Genomic DNA, 26,259 nt, shown 5'->3' on the forward strand with positions numbered 1-26,259 from the left:
TTTATATTTACAAAATATAAAAAGTTTGGAAATATTTTTTTTGTAAACTTTTCAGTTAATTGAATGTTGGATACAATACACAAATCACATATTCCTATTTTAATGCATTTTATAAAATGTCCCAAAATGTTTATTATTGTAAAAATATTTTATTCAAAAAATTACTACTTTATTCTTTAACAGTAGGAAATCATTCTAAAAGTAAAAATTAATTCTAAATTAAACTGTGACTTAAAAAAAAACCCTTTATTTTCGAAATGTAATATGTTTATTTTTTTTTTTTAACAGTGTCTCTAAAACTCTGTTCACCTGTACACCTGTAGCTCTGCACCTGTTTGGCGAAGGTAATAAACCCGTAACGACTCTCCTACCTGCAGGCGGCGATCAGAGGGTTAATCCCGCCCCCTCTGTTTACGCAGGTTCTCCCGACGCGGGCTGTGATTGGCTAGCGGGTGATGATTGACAGCTATGTGGAGCACCTGGAAATGAGTCCGGAGCAGCGATTCGCCCAAAAAAACGCAACGGCAGCACGATGCGGACTCTGAAACGGGGTCAAAAAATACGTGAATATCGGGCACGTCGGTGAATACGGCCCCGCCGGAGACTGTTGTGTGTGTCCGGGGAGAGTTTGGATGTCTGAAAAACAAGAGAAGGAGGGAATATACCGCTGTTTAACCCAAATCCTTGTTGTGTTTTTTGGGGCGAGGAGAAGGAGGACGCCACCCGAGAGCCTTCCACCGTTCTAACGCTAACCGTATTCCCCCACACTGAATGAGGTGGGAATACGAAAGGATGATTGCTTAATTTATTTCACGGATTCGACCATTTCTGTGGGTCTACGTCTCCTCTCCCCCTCCCTTTTTTCAGTCTCTGTCCTTTAATCCTCCTCCGGACGCGCTATGGTGGACTCCGGTGCCATAAGGAAGACTTTCGTCGTCCCGGACGTTAAGCCTTTGGATCAGTACGATTTACACAGAGCCAGGATATGCTGCAGTGTGGGCTGGCTTTTGGCGAAATCCTACGGCAATGCAGGTACTTTCGCCACAATAAGATTATATGGGAACTAAGGAGAGTTTGCATATCCGTGTACTGGAATAGCTAACATTATATCTGAAATAATTAGCCTAGATATAGTACACCTCAGCATTTTCTTTCTTTGTGGGAATAGGTGTACATTGTGCCCTTAATCAGTCATCCATCTTAGAGAACAGAGAGGGAGAAATATTATATTTTACCCCATATGCACTCCAGCATCTGTCTATTATTGTCCCTGCCTTCAAAAAGCATGAAGGTGAACAGCCTGGCTGGCTGTCAGCGTTTTTATTTCACTGCCACACAAAGAACACATGTGTGAAGGGCTGTGCACTTTAAAAGGCCCATCTTATATATGTATCTCTTCTATTATATTGTGTTTATTTTATTTTATTTAACTCCTTCCTCCTATGAGGTTTATGTATGTGTTTATTGTGGCTTTCCATTCCTCATCCCTGCAATAGATCCAAAACTGCACCATGCCCCTATTTCTTACTTTTCCCCCACCACATCAGAAAGTATGCAGCATAGAGTCCATATTTTGGGCTAAATCCCAAATTGGGACACATTGGTGGCTAGATTCCCAGAAGCGTAAACTCTGGACATAAATCAGCGTTTGGCATAGCACTTTTGCCCAACACTGTGCTTAATCCATGTCCAAGAATATAACCCAAAACCAACCAATATTTTTGGTTAGAAAAGCCCTGTGTATGGAGTAAAGAGCCATTAACATAATCCCTGTTGGTTCACGGGGTCAAGGATAGACGTTTAAGTGGCCATATCCTACATTTTTCTTGCTTTTTATATTTCTGTACGTCTCCTCTGAGTTAAATTAACCAAACAGGGACGTCATAAATTTATCCCGTTTATTACCCATAGTATTATATAGATTACTCCTTTAAGACCAGTGTATGTTAATGAAACACTTCTTATAACGTCAGTACAAATGGGTGGGACTCTCATTACTAGGCGATATATTTAAATATGTAGTTTCTTGTGACATCACATCAACTGTAACGTTCATTGTTATTATAAAAAGAAAATGAGACTTCAGGGGGCCTCTTCACTGTCTTTCTGTCCCCATTTCGATGCAAATTGGCTCGCACAAATCTACCTCTAAGGCTATATTTAGTTATATGTCCTAGAATGATTATAAAGTATGTGTTTTATGTCCCAGAGTAAAATGAAAATGTTCTATTCCATGTTAAATTGAAAATAGGTTTCTGTTGGTCTACAAAAAATGAGTGGTGCTTAAAAGGAGGATACTGATGAATGGTCAGGCAGAGGGAGGAGGGGGCTGTGTGTGTCGCTGCACAAATTCGAATGCGACCCATGCCTCTTAAGGACAATCGTCGCTGCTTTTTCCAGGAATTTCCACTTTATTTACTCTAATGTAAATGAGTGTTGTTGTGGGAGCTACCTCTTTAAGCACTGTGCAGTCAGTGAGGCAAGAACACACCCACCTCCACTTCCACTGATCCTTTTGTTAATGCTGCCACATCATGGTTTCTAATGGGAGTTTCACCATTTCCGAGAGTGTAATGGGAGCGTGTAACAGTGCCTCTCTTGATGCCGTTGTAGGTTTTGTTTTTGGCTGTGATGTACGCCACCGTGTCTGGGACATCAGGGGGGGGATTCCACAATTTTAACCAGATAACTTAAGCCTGAAGACGAGCTTTACTCATAGGAGAAAAGAAGGATGTTCCTATTGGACAACTCAGACACTGGGTTTAAGTAACCCAGCCATCTCTGAAATCCGTCACTGTGGAATACCCCCCTGGGACAATTTAAACACAAAAACAAACTAACCTCATGTAACTAGAGATGACGTTTTCGTGTTAAAGGGGTATCAGTATCTGGCACATTTCAGCAGAAACTGCTGTGTCACATATTCTATTTTTATTTTCTGGTAATGGTAAAATAGTGGAGTCAGAAGGCCAAAGAAAGTGAGGACAACATAGTATGTTTTCTTTTGAACAGTCATTTCCTAAAACTCCCAGCCCATCATGTAAACAACACAAGAAATGTAGGAGGAGTCACAACATGCATGGTGGATTTCCACATATAAACCATACCACCAACCTGGTACACAAACAGTCACTCAAACACAATGGAAAACTAAGTTCTTCACCTACACAACAAAGATGATGACTGTGAACAATAACAACAACAAGGTTTCTTCAGTGGGGTGCCCGCAGAACACACTGAGATCCACTTTGTATAGCCACACATTCCAACTCTCCACAGCACATAGAGCACATGGGACACCACAGTAGTGATAAATCATAAATGTATATGTGGACTATTCTCACAGCAACTGTACTGCCTCAGATTCTCTGTTTTGCACCATTTTCTCTTTAAATCTTTAGTACAACACTTATAAATGAGTTTCTTTGCTTTGAACATTACTGGTGGGTACTAAAGACTTATTCTCTCCATATGTTGAGCTGTCTGACGGTGCTGCATATGCAAGCTTTTTAAAAACTTTGTGGGAATTGTTAATAACTGGGAAATATTTTTATTAGATTAGTCCTATATTGCATACGGATATTTAATGATGATATTTTAGTTGTACTCTGGATGAGGTACAGCTATGAAACAACTACTTCAGCTCACTAATGTATAAAAATTGACACTGAAAATGGAAGTCTGTGACTGTAGCAAATGGGGCAGATTATGCATGTGTATTTTGAGTGTTCTTGATTCCCCATTGTGTTCATTTAATGAGCCACTATTAATCTGTTTATTACTCTGCATTCCTGCCCTTGCTTTGGCTTAGTTTTCATTGGCTAGTGTACAAAACAGCAGCCCAGACTACAAGGGAAACGGACACGGTGCTCGCTTTGAGTTGAGCACAATACACTCATTGCTGACGTGTTACTGTAGATAAACTGCCGTCAAGGTCTTGAACACTGTGATGTGACTTCTAGGTAAGTCTGTGGCCAGTTAAACTCTTTGGAACATCCTAGTCCACTCTGCTTAGTTCAACAGATGAAAATAAGCACAGTCAAGTGGAACACTTTCGAGTTAGACCTGGGAGGGACACAACCTCAATTGTACTTTATCAGCTCGGCTTGTGTGTCATTAGTTATGCAATCAGTAGCCATGCAGCTCTAGCTCGGTTTGTGTTCGCTCTCTTTGCATCAATGGCCAGACTGCTTGACCACGCCCTCTGGTCAAAGTCACTCTCCTTGGAACTCTTGCTGGAACTGGAAAAGGAAGGCAGAGCTGATTAAAGGGGACTTCTACTATTTCTTTCATACATATCTACATAATTAAATGTTTACGAACCCAGTAAGAGTATTTCCTGCTGTAGAGAACCTATACTACCATTTCTTTGTGTTTTATTGTGTTTATAGGAGCCAGACATTTCAGTGCCAAACCACCAGTAAATCTTCATATGGGTGTCATCCGAATGATTACATGTGATAATGGCAAAAAGGGGCAAATCTGAAAAATAAATCCCTTTGTCCACCAATGTCCTGACTTAAAATATTGCAAAGCAGTGTCTCTGCATTTGCAGGTATGTCATGTAATAACACTGAGGTAATGAGGTGAGCAATTCTGCCTCAGGAAGCTAGGAGCATTTCACTTTATTCATATTTCTGATATTTAATATTAAAAATAGCTTGGCCGGGTGGTTGAGGATTTCACTGCATGTGGCCACGTCTGTCTGCGCATCTGCTCTGTGTGAACCTACAGTGGTGAAATCCTGCTGAGCCAGGACTGCACTTATCTTCCTGCCTGACTTTCATGACATCATCAGTTCTCCTCTCTGGACCTAGACTGTTGTGAGCTCTAGTTTGTGTGTTTTGTCTCTGCAGTGCCACAGTGTGTATGGGAGAAGAGTTTGAAAATTTGCCTAACTCGAGTAAGCCTACACCTACAAACTCCCTGAATGATCTACTTATTCCAGGGCTTTGTTAGGTAAATATGATCCTGTGGGACAGGTTTCAGGAAGAAAGTGGATATTTTGGGACTGTAGTACTTGGCTGATGGTTAAGGTGACTGCTAGCACAATTCATTCATTAATCAGAGCACCTGCTCTCACGGTGAGACGTGTTGAGGCATGTACCCTACAGTTTAGTTTATTTGTGATTTTCACGTTACGCGAGTAAGTGCGGAGTTTAGCTGTTAGGAACGTGAAAATGCGTTGATCTGAAGGTTTAGACTGCAGTGGTTTTGCGATATTGCAGTTCATTATATTAACAAAGGTAAAATGTTCAATGATATGCATATAATTTGAACTTTTTTTCATTATTTATAAATGTATATATATTTATTTTATTTAATTGTAATTAATTATTTATTAGTAGTATAAATAAGTATTATAATTAAATTATTTGGTTAGTTCTAGATCACAACCACCACTCCAACTCAAAGTTGCTGTGGTGGGGCCTGCAGGACTACAGATGGCTCATATACAGCTGCTCCAGAGCATCCCAATCTGCTCTTCTATTGAGACTGTAAAAAAAAAAAAATCAGTAAGTGCACAGTAGAACACCTTTAACAATGAGTGCACCCTATAGTAGTGAATGTATAGAGGATATTTATTGTTATCAGTTGGGCCTTAATTATTAATAAACTAGTGCTGAGTAATCACTAGACACTCTGGGCCTTCATCCATGGCCATGCTGATAGCGCCACGTCTCCTCTATGGCCTTGTGTGTCTGTACCGAACCCAAAAGCTGTCTTAACCTCAGCTCATAGGAGCTTGCCATGCTGCTAATTGCTACCTGTATTATCTGAGCACTTTCTTTGCATGTGGGTGTTCTTTTTCTTTCTGTGTGGGCTGTATTTACTCTGAATGAAGTCAGATCTGTGCAAGAGACGGCCTTGCTGCTTTGTCCCAACTGACAGAGCTAAATCTACTATCCCACCACCCCACATTCCCATTCCTGCACAATGGAAGCCTGACCCTGCCGTCCTCTGTGTACGTCTACAGTTAAGATTCGGATGATAAAGTAAAACTGAATAGATGCAATCGATACTGTTCTGTGGATTCATAGTTCCATAAGTAAACATGAGACGTACAACAACTGGATGTAAACTGAACATGGCTTTCACCAGCAGGATTTCTGCTAATGCAAATACAACTGTGGAGCCAGTGTATTTGGTAGGTCAAACAAGGCTGATTTCCTAGACGGAGATTATGCTTTTACATGGACTGAAAGGGTTAAAATTGAATTTAATTTGGGGACAATTTAGTCCAAGCTTAGGCTTAAGCCAAAACAGGAAATCTGGTTCTTGAATAGTTTATTAGACAACTGCTATGATATGAAATACACACGTTACACACGCCTATTACCCACCTGCAGCTGCCACTATTGTTTGGAACTCCCAACAGGAACCTGGTTCTTCTGGCCCCGCCCCAGAACTCAGCTGGGAGCTCATTGGAGTGATTAGTCATTCATGTCTCATTGGTGTGTCACTGTGATGAGTTGGCAGGTCACGAGGTGTGTGGATGATGGTGTGAGAGGATTGTTGTCGGATAATTCCTTTAAAATCTCTGACAGTGTTAGTGTCCGCTGTTCAAAGCAGCCGCATGTTTTACCTTTTAGCAAATGGATCTCTACCTTTGTGTGGTCAGGTTTGCCAAGTTTGATGTCCAGCGGGGTTGAAGAAAATGGATTTCATCAAATTAAAAGCTTATATGTGACCTATATTGCCCTGGGTGTGTTTCATAAAGTAAGATGTTTAAGCCCAGAACCTTGATTTTTGGGTTCTGAGAAAGAACTCCCCCACCCCAGCTACTACAAGCTTCATCTATTAAGAATAACTAAAAATGCCCTCATCATGCGCAATTTTAAAGGCAAAGGGAGAGTTTCTTAAATATCATTTTGTTCCTAAGGAATCTCCACAGTAGAAGGAAATGTTATAAAAGCAGTTGAGTGTGACCTACAGTTTCCCATCTGGATTTAAAGCTGTGACCTAAAGCAGACCTCTCTAAACTTGTCAGTTTCTGTAAGCCATACTGGAAGAGTCTAAGCGTCAGTTTACACACTGATTTTAAATGAATGAGCTGTTTGTTTAGTTTAAAGTAGAGGCTCATGTTTCTAACAAGCACTAGAAGTTAAAAGTTACCCAAATTGCTTGTGTAAATACACCCCAAAACACTCAGTATACTTAAACCACATCCAAATCTGACTCTTGAATTTTTAAACGGAAGATATATGCTTACAAATAGAAAGTCCAGAATAATCTAGTGTACTTAGTGCCTGTATGAAAAGGGTCAGTACCACTATTTTACCAAAGCTTTTCCTGCAACGTGAGTTATGCTACTAGCATAGTGGAGGAGATGGGCAACTTCTCAGAGCAAATCATTAGACTTTATTTTGTTTTGACCATTCCCTATGGCACAGTAAATTTGTTCTACATTATTGAAGAAAGCTACTGGGGTTTGTGTCTACAGTAGCAGCATTTCAGTTCACTTTTGTGATGTTATAAATGTAGCTTTCTAGCTACAGTACGACATATTTAAAAAGAACATTGTAAAAGCACATACACTTCAGAAAGAATTTGTCTCCCGCATTGGGCATAAGACGCTGTGCTCTGTCAACACCCATCTTCATGTTACAGCTTTAATGTACGCATATAGAAACCCTTACACAGATTCACTTGACACTCCAGACGGCTTTGAATCAGAGAGACTTGCTGCCATCTGACCACTGTGCCAACCTGGATGCCCCCAAATCAAAATAAAGTGTGCTTAACGTTCCACGTTCCCATAACAACCTTCTCAAACCTGATGGGAAGCCACAACTCAGAGTTGTGAAGGGCTGAGTCATGTTAAACATGTACAATAACTAAAGAAATCCTTCAACCATGGCGCTTTAATTAGCTGTGTTTAAAGATGATTTGATGCCACTCTTTTCTGGTACTGATGCTGATACTTCTTTAATTTTAAGTCGTGCTGAGAGCAATTTTGTAATATTTCAGACTTGATTTCTAACAGAATCTGATTATTCTTTTCCGTGAATCTAGTCTAGACCTTCAGTTATGATTTCTTCTTTTGGTGCGATATGATCTGTAGAGGGCAGCAGGGAGTAATGTTTGTTTATTTGAGTCACAAAGAAAGATGAGGCTCACTTCAGGCCCTGGTTTTAGTAGTTGCGTAAAACCGACAAATACGATTATAGTTAGGTTATTTTTTTAACCATTAATTTTCATCCAAAACTGCTTACCTTCATTGTGTATATACATCAATCAGCCATAACATTACTACCACCTCCTTGTTTCTACACCCTCAGTCCACTGATGGTGTATGGGCAGTTTTTAGTTCTACGATTACAGACTGTAGTCCATCTGTTGCTACGCCCACACCAGCACGTCAGTGTCACTGCAGCGCTGAGAATGATTCACTATTCAAATAATACCTGCCCTGTGATGATTCTGGGGAGGTTCTGACAGAGTGGGATAAAGTATGCAGAGCAACATCTTTGTTGAACAACAAAGTGTTTCTGGATGTTCAATGGAGCTGAGAGAATGAGGGATTGTAGAAACAAGACGTTGGTAATAATGTTATGGCTGACTGAGACCTGTACTATGTATATGACTGGTTATAGGTCTGTATTTTTAAAGTGCTTTAATACTGCTGGTAGAACACTGGGGGAGTAAACTAAATAAGTCTTGAGTTGATCATTTAGGCACTGCTCCACATGACCTGGGGAAAGCCGTGTCCTGTTTGCTGTTGATTCACAAAGTCATTGCATAATCTTTTTTGCCAGGGTTTGTATAAATAGATGTTGTTTTTTTTTAGTGTAGACTAATTTTAGCTCAATCAGCGTTGATGACTTTTAAATTAAACCAGCCAAATATTAACCCCTCACTTCCTTGATGACTGAGCTAAATTTCTCCAGTGGTGGGAGGTTGAAAGTAAAGGCCTACATCTTATGTGCACATCACCAGAAGACGTTTGCTGTTACAATAGCATCTTTAGGGGACATTGAAAGCAGCTGTTTGTGCTGATGTAGTGAGCAAAACCTTATGCTCTTCAGTGTTATTTTCCAAGCTTATGCTTTTAATTTTTGCGTTTGTTTTAAAAGGATTTGTCAAGGAGAAAAATGACTAACTCCTTTTCTTCAATACATTTTTCGTTTTTACATTCATTGAAACGAATCCACTCGGCAAAAGTAAGAGACCACCATTTATTTGCTTGATATCCATTTTAAATGGCTATTAAGTACATTTATGATATGCTTCAACAAATAAACATAGTGTATATTTTCTCCCATTACATTGAGTTCTAATCTGAATCAGTATTTTACCAAATCTCCAAAGTTCAGTCCTAGAAGTTGGTTGTATGTTTTTGTATGATCCAAGTTAAATCAGTATAATTTGGTGATATTGAAGCCTGAGATCTGTGGTGGCTTGTCTATTGTCCAATCAGAGCTCTAACAGCTTCTTTGTTTGATTTGTGAATGTTCCTCACAGTTCTTAGCTGTTTCCTTCTTGGTAACAGTCTTTCACATGTTGAGTCATGGTTAAAGAAACACCTCGCAGTTTTGAAAAAAAGCATACAACTTGATTATTATCCTTTCTTTATTTTGTATTTCCACTTTGACTTTCCCTTCTTAAATGCATCGTCTTATATTGCCTATCTCTATTGAAAACGTTTAACCTGTACCTATGGCTGTTTTCACAGTAAATTATTTGCAACAAAGGCTCTGACTTTGCAGGCTACCGAAGGCGCTTGCATATTATATTACGTTAATACATAATGTAATACATATGGGGTGTATAACCTTGCATCCTTACAAGTTATGAAAAGAAGTGTTCATGTGTTTGTCTGATTTGCCTGGACGTCTGGATTCGTCCTAGATTTAGACAGCTTTCTCTATTTCCAGGTATTACTCCCTCTTGCTTTTCTCTCAAAGTGCAACACAGAACGGTCATTCATTTACAGCTGGTCCCACAGGGAAATGGCTCTATCACTTTTCCACATCAGACCTTGCTGTGGCCTTTGCATCCTGCTTTGCATTCTGGGTTTGAGCTCTGCATCGGAAGAAGCTGATAGATAGACACATGAATGTAAAGGCGCTCTGTTTATTTTTAAAACTAGAGATGGTTTTCCAGTTGAAACAAATTTAACAAAATAGACAGCTTTATTAAGAATTGGACAAGTTCCTGGTGCATTGTCAATTTCCAATAAAGCAAAATGGAATGGGAGCAATACCTGATTTTCCTGTCTCTCATATTGACCACATGGATAAGAGCCATTGATTGGTCAGATCAGTAAGTGTTGCAACATAGAAAGCCCTTGATTGATGTCCCTAGATTTCAATGATTTCTATGAGCCATGCTTGTCTTAATCAGAACATTTCCCTTGTCCTAGAACATGCCCTTTCCCTCATCTTAGAACAGGTCCTGCTGCTTTTAATTGCCTTTTTCTCATGTGTGAGAGTGTATGTAGGGGACGGGCTGCAGTTGTGGTGTGGTTTTGATTGGCTGTAAATGCAGCAGAACCAGTTTGCTGTGGGTGTGAGCGGTATATGTTTCAGCTTTGACTTTCACAGGTCTTTGTTGTTTGTTTTGGTGCTTGTTTAACTAGAGTTGTGCCCGAAAACTGTCCTTAAGCTATGTGTGGAGACTAGTGTGGCATAGACTGATGAGTTTGCGTCTGTCTCCAGAATGGGCCATTGTAGCAGAAGCTTTATACATGTATGTGGGTCATTGCTTCCCTGTTGGTAAAGTGGTTCAGGGTACATTTTTAGCTATATTTCTTGGCCCCACAGCTTCTGAGTGTGTCTCCCCAGAACTGTGCCTTTCTTTGTCAAGCACATCAAACACAAAGACGAGCTCGTGCACCTGGCTCTCGCTGGTTTCGCATCTCCTGCTCCTGTCTGGTTACCTTTCAGTTACAGTGTGATACAGTACTCTACATTTCCAAATATGGCCTCTTTTAATGAGTGGTATTTGCTTCTTTAAGGTTCACCCCATCCGTAATATTTGTGGTGCGTTGGAATGGTTTTGTGATCCTTAAGTAATCCAACGACATTAGTACTTAATCCTAATTATTGGCTTTGTGGTTAAATACCTCAAAGAAATGTCTCTACACCTACAATTAGCATTTTCTTTCCCAGAAGAGGCTGTAACTGCAGCAGTGGGGAGAGCAAACTGCTTATGGATACACTTCCTTTCTAAAGACACAATTTGCAAGCAAATATCTACAGACGTTTGGGAATGTTGTGTGTAGAATTAGAGACAGGGTACATCATCTTGATTACAAAGGGTTAAGCCCTGGGTGGGTGTTTGAGATGTGAAGTGGGTGTCAAACACAGCCATTACTCTGAGCTCTGCTTGACTTGGTGTTGTCGGTGGAAGCTGGCCTTCAGGACAAACATGGTAATGCTTCATTTAACCCTTGCTCTGCCCACTCGATCAAATAATTGGTGCCTTGAAACTGTGTTGAATAATCTCTCGCTTTACCTGGGATCTGTGGTTCTGTCACTAAGTAGGATTTCATTACTTTGCTTAAATAGACAAATCCTCACAGCCCTAGCTCTCTGCGATTGTCTGTCTGTGCTTCAGTATGCTGCATTGTATTGTGTGTTCTCGGACTGTCTTGTAATATTGTGGTTATATTTATGAAGTTGTTGAGTAAATTTAATCAGACAATGTAAGCCATACTGATGTCTATAGCGAGTAACCAATATATTCTCATATTCTTTTCCCTTCCAGTATTGTTTTATTTATGCCACACTCCCCACCCCAGACTGCCCCAAACATGTAATTAACACTGTGACAACATCTGGAGCATCTTTATTTCTTCCCACTTGCTGCTCCAGGGATTTTATAACATTATTATATGTTTTCATTTCACGCCTGTGGAAAGAGTTGGGGATCATAACAAACGTCTCTTTATTTGCAGCTGCTGCCTATTAGGATGTGCATATTTTACATCTTCTATCCATATGCTATGTAGCAAATCAGTGAATGGACACAATCCAGCTGATATCCTGCAACACCCTGTAACAAAAAGACCACAGTGAATAAAACAAAATGCTGTAAGAACACAATGTGCAGGCAGCTTCTGTCTTGACAAACCCAATTCTACTGCTCCAAAACCCTTAACTGAGAGCTTTATTCACCTGCAGCTGCTGTTTAGCATTGAACACGGTGACCTTAAGCTCATGTGAAGCTGCTTCATAAGGCCACGTGTCTAGTGTTAAAGAACTGATAATGACTGTTTTCTTCTTTATTGTAGAGAATGTTCCAGTGGAGCTGCGAGACCCCTTCTATTGTGACCAGTATGAGCAGGAGCATTTGAAACCTCCTGTGACCCGACTGCTGCTGTCGCCGGACCTTTACTGCCGCACCTATGGCCTGCTGCTTGCCGGGGGCTCCGGGGCTGAGGAAGCGCCCAAAGACAACACCGCCCTCTTGCAGACTCTCAGCAAAAAGGGCCTGGTTCCCAAAGACCAGAACGTTCCAGTGACCGTAGCTGACCTCAGCCACAAGCCCATCAAAATGGTGAGAGGTTGCTCTGTAGTGGTTGTGGTTCCCAGGCACATTCACATCTGCTGTGTGGGGAGAGAAGAGTGTATGGTGGGGGTAGCTTTTGCAGACGTGAGCGCGTGAATTATTGAGCATCTATGTCCGCTGGTGAGCACGGCTGCAGATCAGAGAACACCCCAGCCGCGCTGGAGCCTATCCAAGCGTCCAAATCAATCCAGCAGTTGACCTTTTTTTTCTCACTTGGGCAGGGATGGGATTTTTTGATCGCCTTTAGTATGAGTTCTGTTGACCAGGGGAGTAGTGAGAGAGGAAGGGGCTGGGAGGGGTTGTTCTGTTTTGTGCTTTGATTCATAGGATAAAAGGACACAACCCACCCCCCACTCCAGCAGCTATTAAGGTAGAGTGGCTGCATCTGTAGGTGACTGGGCCTAGATAAGACTAGGTCTAGATAATAAAGTGCACATAGGGAAATCAGGCTTTAAAGAATAACTCCTATATAATCAAATCTAAAACTAATCTTTTAACTAGTCCTTTTGTCCTGTAAACATATTAAACAGTCCCCAGAAACCTGTAACAGTCTACTTTTCAAATATAAGGTTGAAAAGGGCGTTTTATTTTTAGCTTTTTGTTATATAAAGATATGTAACAAGGGGCACTTTTTAGTCAGAGCGCAAGCCTTGATGGACCACAGAAGTTCAGCTATTCACATGATAACAGCACGGTAATTCAGTCACTCAGACTGTAGGACTACAACTCAACACAAAGGGCAGAAAATGCCCATTTTTGTTTTACAGGGTTTTCAAGATCATTTTAAGATGGTCTGTTTGGCACTGATTAGCTTATATGCTAGGTAGTTCAGTAGCATATTATGCTCTCTAAAACATTTCACGGCAGCCTACGCACGTATTAATTTGTCTGCTCTTTCAGCTGTGCAGAAGCACAAAGCTCTGCTGCTTGTAGTAAAGGTGCTCTGTGCTGATCTCAAGCGCCTAATTATAACTTTGTAGCTCCAAAGCAGTCTGTGTTGTTGCTAAATAGCTAAAATACAGCCTGTTACAGCCAAATGATTGAATTGTGTAAACTTTACAACTAATAAATATAGCTTTGCAGTTTGTGGTGTAAATAAGCTCTTCTCTGATAGATACTACATTTCTGTCACACCTTGAATTAATCATAAGCTAAAAGGAATGATAATAGATATAATAATAATAATTGGAGCAGCTAAGTCAGACTCATAAAGGTTATGCTAATCTTATTGTTGCTGTTAGCTTCACTGATGTAGCCTGTGATTTGTAGGTGAGGTGTAAATGACTGAAATACTTGTGTGTGTATAAATGTGTTATGGCTGCTAAAATGTGTAAATGGAAAATTATTAGCGTATTCAAAGTAAAGCTTTATCTATATTTGTAACAAAAGAGAAGAGAATCAGAATGCTGTAAACACCAATGTCTATAAAGATCAGAGCTCAGAAAACTTAATAATCTATACTATGTATTTTTTCAGTGAATCCACACCTTTGAAGTAGGTTTTTGGAAACAAAAAACAGATGTTCTAACTTATCTCACATTATTGTTGCTGAGATTGTGTTGAATATAAAGATGTGTAGCTCTGTGGGGTTGCAGTTTTTTTAGATGGGTGAAATTTGTAAAAATGTCAAGGCAAATCATACTATCTCTGACATGGCTGAAAGGTCTCAGACTCTAGAGGGCTAACAAATCATGTTTGTGGCCTGAAAATTTAATTTAGCTTTGCACTGAAGTCTACACTGTAGCATGGAACATTCAGCACCTACCTAGCAAGTAATGGAAACTTATACCCTCAAGTTGGCATTTGCCTTAGGGGTGTTTTTGTTTACCACAGGCTGTAATGGAGGCACATTTTGACTTGGAGTTGACACTAGAAAATTGTGTAAATTTGTACATTCCATGAAATATTTTCATTTAAGGCAGTGAGTGAATGATGTTGCTCTTTCCACTCAGTCTCTCAGCACAGATTTGCTGTTAGCAGACTCGACTTGTTTACGGTTTCCCCAGACGTGATCTTTAGGGGAATTTCTTTAAATGGCTGTTTTGTTTTTGGAATTAAACGGGATTCCACATGTTGAAAGATCTTTGTATTTTCAAACATGAATATAACTGTTTGATTTGTCACTCGTTTGTTGTGACCTAATTCTTTTGCTCTTCTTTTATCCCTGGATTTTCCTACCTCTTTTTTTCATTTATTTTTTTATTTTTTATTTTGCTGTCATGGCTCAAAGAGATTTTTCCTTACCGTTTGTGTTTATTTTGGCACTGGAACACCTCCCAGTAGATTTGCTCTGCACTTGGCTGCATCTGCCTGGTGGTCATGGAGCGGGTGCTGGGCTGGTGTCATGGCGACAGGTTCAGCGAGGTGTGAGGATGCGTTCTGGGCTCGGCTGGTGTTGTCTGGCGGCGTGGGGAGTTCTCAGGCCTGGCTGAAACAGGGAGAGCCGGGGTTTGGCTTCGATGCTGTGGTGTAGTGATGGAGGGAAAAGTGGGTCATGCGGCAGAAGCATTAGAAACATGGAGCGGTGGGATTGGGACACGGCCAGTAAACAGCTTTACAACAGCAGCAGTCACAGCAAAGCTCAGCCAGCGTACTGGCATGCGTCAGACTTACTCGGAGCTGTGGAATCATAACAGAAACATAAAACTACATCATACACACAGTTCTCTATCAAAAGAACAAGGTCACAGTGTAGTTACTGATTTCCGATTATATACAAGCTCAAACTGACCAGTTTTATGTTTATTCATGTTCCTTCCGTTCCTTTCCCTCTCTTTTTATGTTGTCCCTCTTGCTTTATATCTGACCCCCCCCCCCCCCTTCCCCGCTGTCTTTTCCTTCTGTCTCTGTTTATCAGTCTCTCTCTCCTGCTCTTTCTACCCCACCCCACCCCAAAGCTGTCCTCAGTTTGAGGATAAAAGATCTGTGAAGATTAATGATAATCTGTGATCCAGACTCCACGTCAGCTACAGTGTGTCAGCAGAGGGACACTCTTCACTAGCCCTGGTTAATGGGGTTCGGAATGCAGCCAACAGGTTTTGCCTTTAACTCCTGCTACATAAGCAGCATGCAGGGATGGGGCTGGGTCCACTTCAGCTGGACCCTGGGCTGTTTTTCTAGTTAACTGATGAGGGAACTGATGTCTGATGAAAGCCTTGACTGGCCAAGCCATAACAATGAGATCCAGAGTTCAGTCTGCTTCCTGTGGGGCTGGAGTGAGGCTGCTTTGGTGGTGAAATGCTTGACAGGATCTATATTTGCATGTGTAATTTATTAAGCGTTAGAACTGCTAACATGGTCACTCTGTCTCAATATGTGTCGAGCTCCCTACATTAGGGTATTTGTAGATTAGATAGATAAGTGGTAACAATCCTGTCCTTGAACTTAATGACCTGAACGAGTCCTCTGTCCTAGAATGTTTTGTAAATATTCTATAAATATTTGTTTATCTACTTCTTTTTAATTGTTTATTTTGGGGTAATACGCTGCTTAACCTACAAAGCTGCCTGTGTAGGCAATAGGGAACAAGGGAGCTGACTAGGTATTGGGTTACTTCCAGTGTCTGACAACTTGTGGTACATCTGAAGCAAAGCAGAATGACATGTTAATGCTGTGTATTTCTCCAACTGAGTAAATAAGTGACGTGGCCGTTTTTTTTTTTCCATGATCACACACTACACAACAAAGTCTTCTTTAGATTGCGACATTGCTCTGCTGTATTTATGGGCCGTCCAGATGGGAGGGTTTTGCCTAAGCTAATACAGATTGCTCTCATGGTTTGTGTGTTTACATGCGTGTCTAATCTGAGGAAGGATGACAGTCCACACCATCACTCACGGTTTCCTGAAAACTGCCCCCCACTGGGAGCTTGACCCCACTCAGCCTTGTGCTGGTGGCTTTGGGGGTTGGGCTAAAGATGTGTTTTGATTATTTTATTTTATCCGCATGACTTCATATGGTTCTTTTGTTTTTCTTATTCACTCAGTCTCAAGGGTTTGTTTGGATGCTTATGATGGAAGAGACTGATTGATGTTAGTCTGTGTAAAATTTGTAAAACCATTACAGAATTTCTGTATCTAACGTTAGTTCTTTAAATTTATTTAAGCTGCGACTGTAAATTATTATTATTATCCATTTCATCACAGTTTTTGACCATATTCCCTCATCTCTCAGCTGATTGTTGCCTGCCGTTAGACCTCTCTAGGACTCTGTTCAGGACTGTGGGGAGGTGCATTGTGGGTCATGGGTGGTTGCCATGGCGATGTGGCAGGTTTGTTTGTGCTCTGTGTTCCAGGACTGGGCCTCGCTCCCCTCTCATTAAGAATGAACTTGTGATTTGGCTTAGCGAGTTCTGGAGGACCGGCATGGGAAGTCCAAGCCCGCATTCCCCCACCGTCTCCCTCTACCATTTTCCCTCTCTTTCATTCCACGCCTTTTGTCATGAGTTGCTCTCCGCCCCCTCCTCAAAATAATTACTGTACCTCACCGAAGAGCCAGGCTTGTGACCCTCTTCTCTCTTCATCTCTCTCTCGCTAGTCTCTCCCTGTTGTTGTTTTTTTGCCCCCCCGCTCTCCCTTTCTTTATTCTCTTAGTGGTAGTGTTTCTTTTCACTGGCCTCTCTCTCTCACTCTCTCTCCCACTTTCTCTGACTGTCTGGAACACATTGTTTTTGCCTCCTACACTTAATCATGCATTTCAAATGTAGTACAGCTGCTCCTCTTAACACCTCTCAAGTCTTTTAACAATATATATATATATATTATCTTGGTCTTATTGTTGTAACCCTGCGTTAGTGCGGCACTCCAGTGAGTTAAACCCCGGTCTCTGGGGGCTTATCCTGTGCAGCCCCTCATCCCTTGTCGCTCATCTCATGCTGCTGATTGAATGCGGTGTGACGGGGCATCACGGTCAGAGCTGTGCAGAGGTCAGCACTTCAGCTCCAGTCACGCTTTCCCTTCCACTCAAATGTGGAACTGCAGTGGTCTGCTGGTCCCTCACAAAAGAACAGAAGTGTATATAGTGTGCATGTTCGAAGGGTGAATAATCAATTATGCTGCATTTATATGAAGACAGCAATGGTGGTTTCATCGTTTGAAATATCAATGCCTTTTATAATAATATTAAGCAAAGTACACAGTAATTTTCAGGCTGTTTATATTGTCCATAATCTGCTTTACTGCCAACAGCAGAGAGAATACGTAACTCATGTTCCTGATAGAAACTGGAGGAACTTAATGTATTCTGTTTTTATTTCTGTAAGTATATGTACAAAATGATCTGTTTAATGTACTTGAGTAAGAACAGGGTCAATGCAGCAGGTCAAAACAAATCAGCCAAATGACCCTTTTTCAAACTTGGCCAAAGTGACCCGTTAGTGAAAACAATTGTGTAAAAAAACAAAAAACCATATGATGTATATGTTTAGTTCTATATTTCAGAGTCTACAAAAATTGGAAATGGAGATGCAGAAAAGCTAAAGTATTTTATTGTTATGGACCATTGCATATTGTATCAAGTGTATTTTAACAATAATTCAGGGTCATATATCATGTTGAAATCTGATCCTGTGTATATGCAGAGTAAAATACTGTAGACACCGGCTCATACAGATTGGCCTTGTAGCAGTGTACACTAGGGAATATGTTCTTCTGACCTGTTCCTTCACTTGAGGGTTAATGATTATAACAGAAAAAGCTGTTTGTTGCCAATTCAGAGAGAGGGAGGTGACCACAAGCTGTGTAGTAACAGAAAAAAGAGTCATATTTATAACAGTGCCCAGACTCTGGAGGTAACACAGCATACAGTACAAGCTCCAGTGTGTGTTCTTTTCCCATGTATTGTGTCCTGATCACATCAACTCTGGCAGGGATCATTAAGAGCTGGCAGATGTCCAGCTTTCTGGAAATGACTGGTTGTCTGTAGAAGACAGGGCTTGGCTCCTGATCCCTTTCTCTGTCCATCAAGTGGGTGGTTAGCAGAAATACACCGGGCCCTGTCCTTGAAGCCTCCCAACAAAGTGGGTTTGTATAAACAGAGTAATGACTCACAAGAGGATCTAAAGTTTAGTTTCACCTTACTGTCTGTGAGGAGTGTGCTTCAGTCTTCATTCTTTTTTTAATGTACTTCTTCACACCACTGAAGGGCCTACAGATGCACAGAGAAAATGTGGCCAAACCATAGGTGACATAAGTCAGTGTTTTTTTCTGATGTACTAAGAATTATAAAGGAGCTTGTCCCTCTTTGTTGTTGTAACTGCCTCTGCACTTCATAGATTATCATAGACACACTTCATAGATTATCATAGACACAGTATTACCATAGACACACTTCATAGATTATCATAGACAAGTATTCATACTAGATGTTGAAATATTTCTGTGAGGTTTTATATTTTCAACCACAAAAATATGAATAATATAATGAATTGTATTTAATTAGCGCTTTTCAAGACACCCAAAGGACACTGAACATTATCAATAAAAGGGAATAAAATAACAAAATATATAAACTAAAATAAAATGAAATACAAATGTTGTAAATATAGAAAACAATAGAAGTAAAAATAAAATATGATATCAGAGGTCTGGCTCACTCATAAGCCATAAAAGCCATATATAACTGGAGTATAACATCATTAAAATCAGCCACCCCATCACCCCATCACTTTAGAAAACATGATAAATCAGCTTCATAGCCCAAAGGTGGGGAGTTACCTTTCTACACTTGATACCGAGCAAGGTAACTGTGTCCCATTTCATTTCATACTTCCTAATGGAGATTATACAGGCTGTGTCTAGTTGATATTGCACGGGTCACAATCTCTAACCTGTCTTCCTTTTTGCACAGGCCTTATCTTTTATTTCACAGGCATGGCTTTGGGCTTAAATATAGATACTGAGATGGTCGAGAAATGGAACCCATTGAGAAGCACACTTTTTCAGTTCCTCCATGCTATGTGATATATTGGTGTAATAGCATGATCCTAGATCTGTACTAGTACAAGTGTGTTCTGCCAGTCTCACGTGGTCAGAGGTTCCTCCAGCACCTCAATGACCTCACATCTCTCATTGTCCTAGCCTTGTTGAGTGTAACGGTGTCTATTACAGAAACAGTAGTAGTCAGGCTAAATGTAGTAACCGTGAAAGCAGTAAAAGTAGTTGCGGTGTCAGAAAGACAGGGTGAGAAAGTTGCTGGTGGAGCAAGAGTAAAGCAGTAGTAACAGAGGTGGGCAGCGTCTAATGAGCTGTGTTTTCACCCCTAGTGCATTCTTAAACATTGGTTGGATTTTCTGCATTCTACCGTCCAAATAATCCCAACATTAACTGATGTTGAGCTGGGGCAGCCAGCCCATTGTTCTGAGAAGACCAGTCAGCAGCTTAGCCTTGCAAACTTTGTTCTTGTTTGCCCTTTTCTCACCAACTTCTTTGTGGCAGCTTTCCCACATCATTTTAGATCCAAAGATAAAGGTGTTTGGTCACCTGACAGTGACTCTTCTGGGAACAGCTTTTGTGGGACGACTGCGTTAACTTGGCATTAAGACTGGAAGTCTGGAGGAGTTGCAATGGCAGTATGATGCACAAAAGTGAAAAATAGACATTGATGTATAATGTTAGTTATGTTTTTCCTAACTTTCTTGGGGCTTTGTGTATTTTATTATTCTTTTTTTTGCTAAACAATTTTCATGCTCTGAAACAAAAAACAACAATGGCTGTTTCGACTGGAAATGATTGATGTCTTGTCTGTTTTTGTCTTCCCCACTTGTAGTAACAGTAGCAGTGGTAGCACTGTCAGTGCATCAGGGTGAGCAGGTGTAGAAAGTTGCTCCTGGTGTAAACAGAGGCTCGGAGTAATGGCCTAACTCTCTTATCAGCCCTAAGGAGCTCTCCCTGGCTCAGCTGCTAATGTTGGCGGGTTGTTTTTAATGGGCTGGGAGGATGAGAGGAGGAATAACTAATGGCCTCTGATGCAGAAGGTCCTTCATATCTGGACCAGAGCTGCAACCGTCGATTTAATATTGAAACGGCCTTGTAGATGATGATGTTGTGGAGGAAATTGATATGATCTGTACTGTGTACGCCCATGCTGTGATTCTAACGCACTCTGAAGATACACGTGGATGCAGGACTGAGTATGTTTTTTCCTGGGATTTTGTTTGTAGGGTGGGCTGCACTGGCAATGCGTGAGTCATTCCACAGTCCACAGTCTGTCAGAGAGAAAGAGGAAGTTGAAGCAGGAGGACAGGAGTGTCCTGCTGTAACTCGGCCAGAGGGAAGAGGAGAAAGTGCACGCTGTGTATTCAATATTGATCCTTTCCACCGTGACTCATCGCAGTTGTTTCAGTCTGTAGATCACAATACATCACACAAACATTGAATCAGCACGTAACACTGATTCACAGGTATCCGTTGACCAACAATACCTCTCAATATTGAGATACTGGAGCACAAACTTGAATTGTTTTGCGCGATACTGGGATTGAAGTTTGCTCATTATTGGCACGTTATTGACAATAGTTCTGCAAATACTGGTGAAGCCTCAGGTCATCAATATCAGTATCAACGTCAACAGCAGACTGATATATTGATGTAATGGCTCTAATAATAATGACATGACCATTGAGAATGACCTAATATGACAACCATCAATTAATAAAGCGCTTTTTAACTATAACTTATTTTTTTGCTTGTTTCCTGTCATTCACAGCAATGATAACCTGTGTGCTCATCCACACCAGGTTTGTTTGAATTGCTCACACTTTCCCCAGAGCACACATTTATTTCTTTACCATCTCTGCGGCTCTCTGCGGACTCCCTCCATTAGCCTCTGCGATCTTGTCAGACTCCACTAAATGTCACTGGACTGCATTATTGAATAAGGCTGGTCCTAATGGTGGCTGGTGTTTGTCCGCCCTCTGACAGCTGCTCTTCTTCTTTGTGATTGGTGCAGAGCGCTCACTTGGCATTGATGGACACGCTGATGGCGTTGAGCGCCATGGAGACGGTGAGCATGGTGCGGGCGAGCGGAGGACAAGAGTTTGGAGGAGAGGACAGCTGGGAGAGTGCCCTACTGCACTGGGTCAACACGGTGAGTCTGCATCGCCACACAGCCACAAACAATACTGTACATGCACACTACACCCTGAAAATATGCACTTTTTATAGCAATGGGAGGAAAATCAAATGCACACTATTCTCCCCTTTACCCAGATTATGGTGGATCGTCTAAGGCAAGTGGTGCTATAATTGCATTATTGTATGTCCAAATAATAAGTGAATTCAGCTAATGCTAATTCAATCTGCCCCCATTGTAGTGACATTCAGTTCTCCACTGGAGAAATGCACTGACCAATAGAAATTGATGTTAAATAACAGGCACTTGTGTGCTCATGGTCTCACAGGGGTATAAAGCACCTCAGCATTGGAACTGTGTTCTTTGGGAAGATGGAGCTCCATCCAGTATTCTTTAGAAGATTTAGAGTGGCATTTGTGATTCAGAACTTACCGTCCACCATCAGTACCCAACCTCACTAATGCTCTCCTGGCTGAATGCAGTCAAAGTCTCAAAGAAATGTTCCAAAATCTAGTGTTAAAAGGTGGAGTCTGTCACTGGAGCAAACTCTCAGTTAAAACCCTGAATTATGGAAAGACCCTGTACATTTTAATCATGATGGAATGGAACTTTGGTTTGGTTCTGCAAGTCTGTTATGTCTTTTGGTCTCTAATGGTCTTTGCATTGAAAACACCTCATGCGTACAGTCATGTTTTTTTGACCGCACCCAGGTATATACATAATTGGGCAGGGCAGTATGATGATACTTCACCTATGTTGTAGGTTTGCACCTTATTGCAACATAAATTCCTACAAAAAAACGTGTGACTGAAGCATACACACTGTTTGTTTGGTCTTTGGTGTAGCCTTGCATCATGCCGTCCAAAGATCCATGATGGTTCCCTTGCTAATCACTGGTTGGGAAGTGAAGAGCCATGTAGTACATAAAATTATCAAGATGTCGTGTTCTCAGCTCCTTTGTACTCTTACCTGTCTTTGTCCAAACAAAGCAGTATTTCTGAGCAGTTCCACTTGCTTAAAGAAAGTAAGTGATTTTAAACAATTAATAAAAGATGCAAAGAAAACTGGACTTCTGTTGAGAAACAAGAGAAAACCCATCTCCAAGTATTTGATGCATCAGTGTTTCTGTACAAAATCTAAGCTATAGTAAACATGGTCATTCTCATGTGGTGAACCCACTCTATGGAGCATAAACTGGTTTAGGGAAGGCAGTGCATTTCATTTTCATAAATATTTGCTAATTTTACAGTGAAAATGACTGTGTCAGGTGTGTTTCTACATTTGATAAATGTGGCTTCTTTCTTTCCATTATAGTTGAATGAGAAACTGAGGGAAAGGACAGAGAACGACCAAACTCAGCCCAACACAGAGCCACAACCTGTTCAACCCTCGGTAAGATTTACACAGCACTGGGCAATCTCTTTCTGGACACTGGCGTCTTCTCCTTCAAAACTTTCTCTGTGTGTATTTACTACCTCTACTCTTTGCTCTCTCTTCTTTGCTCCTGTTTCCTCTTCATGTGCCCCAACCCCTTCACTTGTCTCTAACAGTGTCCAACCCGCTGGTACTGGAAACTTGTTCCTGTAAGTCTCTTTCTCTCACTATGTCTTCCATCCCCTCCATTTTCCAGTCCTAGCATCCAGTCTTGCCGGCCTCTCTTGCCCCCTGCTGGCATTATGTTCAGTAGCTTGTAATATTATCTCCTCTCTCTCTCTCTCTCCTTCTCCCTCTCCCTCTCCAGGCACGTTTGCACAGTGCTGATGTCATTCATCATTACAGCAACAGATCAGTGAAATAAGGCAAAGGGCTACATCCAAGACTCTGGTTCACACCCTGCTTTGTGTAGCTACAATTATGGTTTCTATGAGGGATGACATGGATTCATTCTTCATGTGAATTTATTTATTTTTTATTATTCTCAAGACCACTTTGAACACCTACAAAATGTTAACGTATATAGCAATTAACATTTATGGCACAAGGTTTAAAAGCTTCCATTATAGTCTTCTGTGTTATCTAGGTCAGTACAAGCAAGCTCTTCCATTGCTTAGGACTTTAGGAGCTTCACCGAAGGCTTAGGCCTGGAGTGTACCCTGGCTATGGAACACCACCAGTGAGGCCTGTTTATATTGGCCTAATGTGGACGTGGGAGGAAGATTAGAGTAATGTTAGATAAGCCAGGCTCCGGTGGTGTATCAGGTGTTCGTCGTTCACACAGCTGCCTGTGTTCAGCTCTGTGACCTGTCAGACTTTCTGAAACTTGTCTCCCGAGTCCCTCCTGTCCCACTTTTCTTTAACAACGTCTTTGCTGTCCCTCATTTCATCAGCTTGCTTCATTCTCACCGTGCCTTGCATGGTCTCGCTCTTTCTCTTGCACCCTCTTTCTTTTGCACCCTCTTTCTTTTACTCTACAGTGTTGTGCAGATGTCAGAAAAGAACAAGTTATTTAATTTTCTTTTGAAACAGTGAGAAAGTTTTGTATTTTTATTTCAGCAGTGGGAGGAAAGGTAGAAAATGTATTGTAAAAAAATACATAGAAGACTCAATTTACTCTGTACACCTTTTGTCTTTACGACAGCATTCATTTTTCATCAAGGAAAGATACAGAGATATTTCCACCTCTAAAAAGTTCAGTCTTAGAATTTAATTGTATTTTCTGCTTTTCACAAACCAAGCAATTGTCTCATTGCCCTTTATTCTGCCTTTTAAGAAAACTTAAAGTTCATTTGTCTGATCTGACAGTTTTGATTAAACCTGAGCAGCTTTTGTTGGAATGCAAAGTGATAAATGTATTTATTTGTACACATTTGGAAGATGGAAGAAAATGGGCTGTATATATACAAGGGTTAAGGGTGGAAAAGTAAAATAGTAAAATATTCAATAGAACTGCAATTACACTTGGTATCTGAGGCTGTTCAGTGGTTTCGACTTCTATTTAATGCAGAGTTCCTTATTCCACAAATCAAGCTAAAAAGAAACAAAATGGTGGTCTCTGCTTTGGGCACAATTAAGCTATACGTAGCTTGGAGGCATAAACCTACAATTAAATATGCCTTCTGTTTTAATTCATCCATGTTTTCACCATGCATGTAAAACCCTATTTCTATGAAACTATCACAAACAGACCTCATTAAAACGAGCATGTTCATAACACTCCCACCAATCAGCCACTCTTGTGTCCTGCAGCTCCGGTACAGGAAAGAGAAGATGCTGTCGAAGCTCAAGCCCTGTTTTCCTGTGGTGAAAGAAATGAAGGATCTGTCCAATGGCTGTGCCATAGCTGCTGTCATACACTACTACTGCCCTGGGCTGCTGCGCCTCGAAGGTACACTCTGAAGTTTAAAGTATAAACAGTACAGTGTATTGACAGTACTCTATAATAACAGGTAGTAGTTTTTTTTCCACTCTAGAAGTGGTTCTTGAGAACCATTTTTCCTTACTGTATCTCTGTTTACAATCAGTAAATTGATCTTATGCCTCATGTGGGCTTCTTAATCTTAGATCTAATTTTATCTGAAGAGCATTCCTCCGTATCATCAACATACTCAAAGCAACAGTAACATTCCTAAAGTTTCATAAATCTATCATGTTTTTTCTTCCTAGTTTCACTAACTTTCTCGTCTCCTGTGTCTTGTTTTCTCAGATGTTTGTATGAAGGATTCAATGTCTTTGCCTGACAGTTTGTATAATCTCCAAGTCATGCGGGAGTTCTGTGATAGCTGTCTGAAGGGTTGCTGCCATCTAGCGTTGGAGGACATGGTTTACAGCCCACCAGAGTTGCAGGTGCTCCTCTACACATGTACATTCTGCTGTGGTGGGGCATGACAAGTGGCAAGGATTTAGCAAGCCACCTTTTTACCATATCTTGGGGTTTGGGCCATGATTGTTTCATCTTATTCTGTGTTTCTTTGTATGTTGTTGGTCTAATATTAAATCATCTGTGACTAGGTGAATATATTGTGTTTTCTGGCGGAGCTCCTCTACTGGTTTGAGGTGTCGAAACCTGAGTTTGTTCAGCCTCAGCAGGTTCCAGAGGCAACTGGTACGCATTAGTCTGCTCTAACAAGTTATTATGTATTTAATGCCTAAAATGCAATGTTTTTTTTTTTGGCTTGTGGAGGGGATAGATTTTAAACCTTCAGACAAATCCACATATTTCTCTTTTCAGAATCATCTGGAAGGGCTGACAGTGGCAAGAGTGGAAACAGTAACAGGTACAAGAGCATAACATGCACACAGAATGTTTCTGTATTCATTAGAGGATGTGAGGCCTGTAAAAAATAAACATCGGAATTAAGTGTTTCTCTTTTCTCTCTTCCAGTAGCTCTCCCTCGCTCTTTAAAAAGCCTTTCCTGCCAATCTCCTCTCCAGTGACCCCAGTTCCAGGTGAGCTACACAAAACAGCACTCTGCAGTACTGTGCAGAATTCAGAGACCAGCCTTCATTTATGTAACATCCTGTCAGAACAGCCGCTAAATACAAGTGGAACAGTACATACTTTTGATCATCCATTGATTTTGTGTCTTGTGTTTTTGTGGATGTTTGTTTGTCTCTTGAATGTCTTTGTGCCTTGCATGGATATTGTTGCTCTCTTAAAACCTAAGCTTGTTCTGAAATGTAAACATAAGATCTTAAGTCTGTGGGTTTCTTATGACGGCAACATTATCTTATGTA

General features: G+C 40.9%; 1 protein-coding gene across 4 annotated transcripts in view; it reads left to right on the forward strand.

The window, feature by feature from the left end:
* Positions 1-528: 528 nt before the first annotated feature.
* The window catches only part of camsap3 (calmodulin regulated spectrin-associated protein family, member 3), a 33,035-nt gene continuing 7,304 nt past the window's right edge, over positions 529-26,259 (forward strand). For 3 of the 4 annotated variants that reach the window (XM_066673780.1, XM_066673782.1, XM_066673783.1), the window contains exons 1-9: positions 529-1,032; positions 12,239-12,504; positions 21,463-21,600; positions 22,900-22,977; positions 24,772-24,910; positions 25,229-25,368; positions 25,534-25,627; positions 25,754-25,799; positions 25,907-25,971. In XM_066673780.1, coding sequence (XP_066529877.1) covers positions 900-1,032; positions 12,239-12,504; positions 21,463-21,600; positions 22,900-22,977; positions 24,772-24,910; positions 25,229-25,368; positions 25,534-25,627; positions 25,754-25,799; positions 25,907-25,971 — 1,099 coding nt within the window. In that variant the 5' untranslated portion in view covers positions 529-899. The remainder of the gene's footprint in view (positions 1,033-12,238; positions 12,505-21,462; positions 21,601-22,899; positions 22,978-24,771; positions 24,911-25,228; positions 25,369-25,533; positions 25,628-25,753; positions 25,800-25,906; positions 25,972-26,259) is intronic. The other variant, XM_066673781.1, reaches the window with a different exon arrangement.

The sequence above is a fragment of the Hoplias malabaricus genome, chromosome 6 (genome assembly GCF_029633855.1).
Source record: "Hoplias malabaricus isolate fHopMal1 chromosome 6, fHopMal1.hap1, whole genome shotgun sequence".
Taxonomy (NCBI): Eukaryota; Metazoa; Chordata; class Actinopteri; order Characiformes; family Erythrinidae; genus Hoplias; species Hoplias malabaricus.